The sequence below is a fragment of the Alosa pseudoharengus genome, unplaced genomic scaffold (genome assembly GCF_046254945.1).
Source record: "Alosa pseudoharengus isolate Yale_2024_CS ecotype anadromous, Long Island Sound unplaced genomic scaffold, YU_APseudo_1.1 YU_APseudo_1.1_scf_23, whole genome shotgun sequence".
Lineage (NCBI taxonomy): Eukaryota > Metazoa > Chordata > Actinopteri > Clupeiformes > Clupeidae > Alosa > Alosa pseudoharengus.
The window spans coordinates 29,452,382-29,459,860 of record NW_027468685.1 but is presented as its reverse complement, the minus strand read 5'-3'; the positions used below and the strand labels follow the sequence as shown (position 1 = coordinate 29,459,860).

Genomic DNA, 7,479 nt, shown 5'->3' with positions numbered 1-7,479 from the left:
GATGCTCAGGCACGGACATGGCACTTGTTCATACCTGGAGTAAATACTCTGGATGGTTTAAATGAGGGGGGGGGGGCAGATAGGGTGATGACTGGCGTGACATTCTAAAACAGGGAGGCAGGAGGACAAAGGAGCAAAAAGGACCCCCCCCCCCAAAAAAAAAGTTTTATTTGATTTCTCCTAAAACAAAAATTCTTTCCAAAGCTTAGGGGAGAATGCACTTTTTCCATCATGGCTACTTGTTACTAGCTACATTGTTCTCTGTTGTGTGCGGCACATGCCATAAAAGGAGGACAGGTACCCAAAAGAGAGGACATTCAGTCCTTATACATTGACAGCAGGCTGTGTTCCCCTATGATAATCAAGTGTGGCTGAGGTTGTGCCCTTGAGCAAGGCACTTAACTCCCGAGTTGCTCTGGGCAGACTGGCCCTTGTAATAACCAATGTAGCCTATGTAAGTCGCTTGAATAAAAGTATCAGCTAAAAGAATAAGTGAGTCAGAAGTTGTTATGCTTTTATCATCTACAGTGGCCTTCACTGTAAGGTGCAGACACAAAAGCATAACTTTATCAACCCAGTATCCTCTATCTTTTGGGTTTAGAGAGGACGGTGAATGAGTTCTTCTAGAGACGGCACTCACACAGATTGTTGTTGTCAGAACACTCAGCAACTGCACAATCAGTTCTAGAACAGCACTGATGTTCCAGGGAGTGGCTGACCACTCCCCTCCACACTATTTCTAAATATAGACACATCATGAAGATAAAAGCACTGTCAGTGGACGCAGATGTATGTATAAAAATATATTTTCTTTATTGGAAAACAAAAAGTGCAACAGACAGGATCTCACTCGTATCATTGCCAGGTGGTTACAGTGAAAACACAGTTACAATACAGTACAAATACATCCAACTACAACGGCGTGTTTAAACAGCTACATAAATTAGTACAAAACTGTACACAGTCTTCTGACAGCATTTACACATGGTGTATTTGTCCATTTTTACTAGTGTATTTTTTTTATCACTCTTTTAAATAAATGCTATACTTAAGCTGTGTTACAATCGTACTGGGATTTCTGGATATCATCTTCCATATGGAATTTGGGGGTCTTGCTAGGTTCTTTTCTACCCTATAATAGGGTCCGTTGGTAAGGGTCATAGGTCAAAATTACATTGGTGACACAGTCTCGTTAGGTTCTTAAAAACATGAACATTTAAATGTCTTTAATTTATGAGACCCCATAAATAAGTCTGAGATGAATGGGATCTGTTGTTAATCAACAATAGTCACCCTCAGAGAATGAGGGTACTCATCAAAAACAGTGGTGGGGAGACAATACAATAAAAAATAAAATAATAATAATAATAGACAATTAAATAATACTTATAAGTGGAAAAAATAGGTAGGCATTTGCTTGAAGCATTTTTGTCAGATTTTTTTTATCAGTTCCTGGTCCTAAGTTCCAGGAACCTGTGTTTTAATACTGTGAAATGGTTATCAGGAAACAGACACACACGCACGCACACACACACTGTCACACTCACGCGCGCGCGCGCACACACACACACACACACACACACACACACACACACACACACACACACACACACACACACACACACACACACACTCGTCCACTCCCCTCAGTGCGAAAGGTCGACTTAACACCATCTGTACAGGCGACCTCAGAGCTGCACATTAAAAACAAAAAAATGCAAAATACAACAGCAAAAACAAAATAATAATAACCACTTGTCCACAAGCTAATACCTCACACGTTTTCATATTTCTCACACGGACACGTGAAGATTTTTGTCCTATACTCCTATACTGGGTGGGATCAGGGAAGGTGGATTTCCAGAGGAGCTGAAGAGCTGCCAATTCTGTATGTATGTGGGTTACTGACAAACCTGCATTTGTGTGTGTGTGTGTGTGTGTGTGTGTGTGTGTGTGAGAGAGAGAGTGTGTATGTGTGTGTGCTTATAAGCCATGTTGTTTAAAAATGGCAGCGAGTTTGCTTCGCTTCTCTCCCCCTCACATGTCGTTCTCGTAGTCATTGGCCATGTGCCTGACGTTTGTCGATAGGAAGATGTCATTCTCGCGCGGGCAGTCGTGGTGGCACATGCACGTCTTGATGAACATCATCTTGCGGCGGAAGGTGTCGCCCTCGGGGCAGCGGAACTCCACCTCGGCCGTGGCGGTGGTTTGAGGCGTGCAACAGCGGCCATCAGTGCAGGTGCCGCAGAACTTGGGCCGGTAGGAGCGGACACTCCGGCAGCCGGACAGCTCGAAACGCATACCGCGGGAGCTCCGTGGGGTACGGATACACCTCTTTCCCTTCTGTGGAGGAAAGACAGCGACACACACACACACACATACACACACACACACACACACACACACACGGAATCAGTCAGAAGTTCAGTACAGTGGACCTGTACACCAACACCATCTTGTATCTGAGTCCATCAGAAACAGATATGTGTCTGATTAAACACATTCTAAGCATTTGACACAATTGGCCTTTGACAATAGTGGCTTTTTTCCCCCTGGGCTCACACTTTGTTAACCATCAGATTAGAATTAACAGCCACCATGAGAGTAGATGTTCATATTAGCCTTCCATGTATAAGTGTGTGTTTCAATTCAGTAGGTACTCATACAGTTCATTATTTGATGGTCAGATGCTTGACATCTTAGGGAGGTGCTCTAATTAAGCTATCAGCTGGATCTGCAGTTTAACTGATGTATGGTCCAATGATACACTTTGACCACCATGCCTGCCCAGTGCCCACTTGGTGCCCCCCATGCCCCCTCAGTGCCCACTTGGTGCCCCCCCCCCATGGCCCTCCACTGCCCACTTGATGCCCACCTTGATGCTCTTCTCCTGGTCGGCCTGGCACGGGCGAATTATGCAGACGCGGGTCTGCCGCTCCAGCTGGCAGCGCTCGTTGTCGTTGGTGACGCGAGAAGACACGCCCATGCCGCAGGTGGCCGAGCACTCGCTCCACTCCGTGGTCTGGACGAGGCAGTTGTCCCGCGGGCTCTCCGGCTTCGGCCCGTGGGCAGACACCTCGCGGAAGACTGCAGGAGCAACACAGACATGGAATCACTTACAAGCTTGTTTATGTGCTCTTTCTCCATTTTTAACAACCGTTTGCTTTACTAGTCAATTGCCTTTTAGAGCTTTATATCAGTTGTTACTGTATTTGCTCTTGCTTTCTGAATGCATCCGATTGCAACTTGTTTTGTTACTTGTTTATTATTATCTTTTCACTTTTTTCACTTATTTTCACTTCTTCACATGTTTAAAATGGAGGAAAAAACAATCTTCAGAGGATGCACAATTATTTGTATATCAAAATCAACATGGTCATTCATACAGTATAAAGGGTCATGACCAGGTCCTTTTTTCAGTAAGTGGACTGGAAGAGGAGCACAAGGGCTTGGGGGGAATCCTCTACATGTCTCTTTACTTTATTCTGCAAGTCCAATCTCCCTCCTATAGGGGCAATGAAGTGCTGTGTGCTGTGTATTTGTATGGTGTTGTATGGTCTATGTTTATCCCCTCTAACTAGGTGCTGCCTTTCTTGGCCAGGGCTCACTTGGAAAATAGACCTCTGTCTCAGTGTGACTAATCTGGTTAAATAAAGGATAAAATAAAAAAAGAAAGAAAAATAACTAAATAAATAAAATAAAGTTGATCTGATCTGATCTGATCTGATCTGAAGGTCATTTCTGGATGGATGGTAGAAATAGCCAAGCATATTGGGGAAGTCCTCTCACCTGCCATGGCCGACTCAAATGTCTCCTCCTGGGGCGTCTCGTCGCAGACCCACTCCTCGCAGCACTGCCCGGGGATCTGGATGCGGCGCGGGTACGGGCAGTCGGGCGAGGGCAGCCGCACGTCGCTGGCGCAGGTGGGCACACAGCCGATCTCGCCATTCATGCAGACGCAGTGGTGCTTGCAGCTGGGCTGGAAGGTCTCACCGCTGCGGTAGATCACACCGCCCAGGTCACACGTCTGACCCTCCTGAGCTGCAACAACACAGAGAGAGAGAGAGAGAGAGAGTACATTAAACAGGAGGGAAGAAAGGAAAGGAAAGTGGAGAAAAAGGAGGAAAGAAAAGGGAAAAGGATGGATATGATAGTCTAAGAAAGGACATGAATGGAAGAAAGAAAAGAAAAAGAATCAAATAGAAAGAGAAGGAAAACGAATGGATGGAGAAAGGAAGGATATAATCAAATAGACTTGGGAAGGAGAGGAAGTTAAAGGAAAGGAAAGGTAAGCGAAGCAAAGGGAAGAAAAGGAAAAGGAGGAATTTTATAGGAATGGGATTCTTCAGGCTTGGCTCTCTCTCCCTGACACTGCTGGGTGTGTCCTTGCTCTGCAAAACCTGCTTTCATTTAACAGAATGATGCCAATAAGTAACCCTAGTAAAATAATGGCTCTCCCATTACACAAGATGTGCAGCGGGTGGAATGTTGGACCATATTCAAGGTGAAATACTTTCACGAGCCATTACTCAAGTCGACTCCCTCCTGAGCCCACAGTTATTGAACACAGTCCCGCTTATGAATGCAATAAAGATATGCCCTACATTACAGTGCTGTTTCCCATGGTGAGTGATTATGGGTAATGTAGTCTTATATTTTTTTGTAGGCACTCACGCATGCAGATGCCGGTTTCGGAGTCACTGAGGAGGCTGTACTCGCAGTAGAGCTCTTTGTGGTGGTCACAGGGCTCCAGGAGAGAACAGGGTTCCCCGGCCTGTCGGGCACACACCTTACAGCACCCACAGCCGTCTAGAACTAGGCTGGTTCCGTAAGAACACATAGGAGGCTCTGTTGGGCAGTCACAGGGTTGAGAGCAGTCCTCGGCAAAAACCTGACCAGGAATAAAGGGAAAAAATATTGCTTTAGTCTAAGACATAAATAATGTGTGTATGTGTCCTTCAGGTTTTTCCAACTTGTCGGATACTTTTCCCCCCACAGACATTACAGTGATTGTATTATGAAGCCATGCATCTGTATTACAGTGAGAAACCACAGCGTGGCGACACTGTGAGCTCGGTAAGGCTACGGACTGTTCTGCAGACTTTCTAAGAGCATGTGAACACTGATGTTTGTCTGAAGCATGCCGACAGACAAAACTCAGTGTTCACGTTCGCTATATGTAAAACATTCACCCATTTACCCGTGTAAACAGCAAAAACACATCAACATCTTCATAAAAGACTAATTCAGATGGCTTCAACTAAATGTATAAGTCGAATATCTTCAACTTTGCAGGAAAGGCCTATGTATGTATGTCATAAAATATTTGCACTCAATCTTGTGTCACTAACGAAACATAGGATAACAGCATTTTCACCGAGTTTTTAATGTTTAAAAAAATAAATTCAGCTTACTTTGAACAACAAACATAGCCTAGTAACTGAGCCGAGAACAGACAACCACTCCCACCTTCTTTTCAGATTTGTTTTGCTTTACTGCATGTGTAAGTAATCATAGGCTTGCATAAATTATGACAACACAAAACAACGACAAAATAGTATAGCTTACCATCACTATACTGTCTTTGACTTTTATTGTAACAAAGCCTATCCATGGCATCCGTTCATTCCATTTTAAGTAATGTTGCATTTTGCGTAATGCGCACCTTCCTACGCACCATGTGCACGGGTCAGGAGAAACAAACATTTATCGCGTCAGAAAAGTGCTAGGCCTACTTAAAAACATCATACACTACTTACCGACAAAGCGAGAGCGAGCAGCAGACATACATTGGTAATAGTTTTCCCAAGCATCTTTGGAGCGACACACTGACAGAGTCGAGTCGAGTTAACAGGTTTGTTTCGTCCGGAATGGACTGTCTTGCAGGTTTGGACTATGAGGTGTCACTCGCAGAGGTCGATGCTAGACTGTTGCGCTCTGAGGCAGCCGCGCCGTTTATATACGCTTGCGCGCGGGGTGTAGCCCGAGAAAAGAAAGTTATGCCACGCGACCCAGAGGGGAGAGAAATATTCGAAATCCAGATGGCTTTCCCTAACTACTGAGAGGTATAGCCTGTAGAAGCAGTAGACCCAGCCCCACTCCCAAACCAGCCCTCTGTGTCAGTCCCCATGTTAAGAGCCATTGTCTGCCTGGCAGGGGTTGGTGCAAGACTAATGGTGCATTAAGTTAACATCATGTTATGTTAATGATATGTTTACGTTCAATTCACATGTGTTCATTTGGCAGCTAGCTTCCATTATGAAAAATAAGTGTAGTTATGGGACAGTACTGAAGTACAATGCAATATGTCTTATGTCCAAAAATATAGCATTTCTGCATATGAGTTGCAAATAATTCCTCCAAAACTGCCGTTTTGACACTTGAAGTAGTGCAGTTATTTGTTTATATTTGTAAGGGTTTTGTAAGGTACTTTACAACAAGTTCAACAAATGTAATAGCTCATAACTGGTCTGGGTCCTTAGAGTTATTAGAGTGGACCAATCTGCAGGGACATGAGCAACACCCTTTCGGTGTCAGACACATTTGCCTCCTGGCTGCAGTGAAGGGCAGTGGAAGCCAGTGTCCAAGACCTCTGATCTCAAGGTGAAGTTCTGAAAAGGCAGGCACAGTACAGACAAAGACAGGCCTGTGGCATTTCCAAAGGGTCCAGGGAACTGTGTGTGTGTGTGTGTGTGTGTGTGTGTGTGTGTGTGTGTTTGTGTGTGTGTGTGTGTGCGCAATCTGCGCATGCGTGCGTGTGTGTGTGTGTGTGTGTGTGTGCAAGCGTGCGTGGGGACAGAGGAGAGCCAACCTGTTGCCCTCTCCAAAAGTGCATTACACAACCGCATTGTCGTGACGGTTATGTTATAAAACAGTGTTAGAAAGGAGCCCAGCATGTGCAGAATGGACTGAGCATGCAAGGCCGGCAAAGACGTGTAGCGCCTATTCGAAGAGGACACCCTGAGTACGACCGAATGTGAAAGCCGACCATTATGTGCCATGACCCATCATATATATTCCTGGAGGCAACCGAGCACAAAAAACAAGACCACTAAATGCCAAGGGGTGCCAGTCCTTCCTATTGCCCCTCCTCCATACCTCCACTCTTCTCTCATCTGTTTTCCTCTCCTCTCCTCTCCTCCCCCCATCCTCTCCTCATCATCAGGTGCATGAGAGGAAACACGCTTTGGGAGTCAGAAAAAAAAAGAAGAAAAAAAGCCGATGTTGTTTTTCTGCTCTCTGCCTGCAGCTATTTCCTGGAGCATGCCAGGGCTGTGAAGTTCTGGGAGAGTCTGTACACCCCTGCTCTGCCTGACAGAGCCTGTGTTTGCCCTTGTGCCACACAGAAACACACACACACACACACATACATACACACACATACATACACACACACACACACACACACACACACACACACACACATATATACACATATACACTCACACACACACACACACATATACACACATACCACAC

The 7,479-nt window shown here is 45.2% G+C and overlaps 1 protein-coding gene across 1 annotated transcript; it reads right to left on the bottom strand.

Moving 5' to 3' along the window:
• Nucleotides 1-790: 790 nt before the first annotated feature.
• Nucleotides 791-5,958, bottom strand: ccn2b (cellular communication network factor 2b). Its single transcript, XM_076302255.1, has 5 exons — nucleotides 5,760-5,958; nucleotides 4,675-4,891; nucleotides 3,790-4,041; nucleotides 2,876-3,087; nucleotides 791-2,343 (listed from the first exon to the last, which is right to left on the bottom strand). The coding sequence occupies exons 1-5, from the start codon at nucleotides 5,811-5,813 to the stop codon at nucleotides 2,038-2,040; spliced, it is 1,041 nt and encodes a 346-aa protein (XP_076158370.1). The 5' UTR covers nucleotides 5,814-5,958; the 3' UTR covers nucleotides 791-2,037.
• Nucleotides 5,959-7,479: the final 1,521 nt, after the last annotated feature.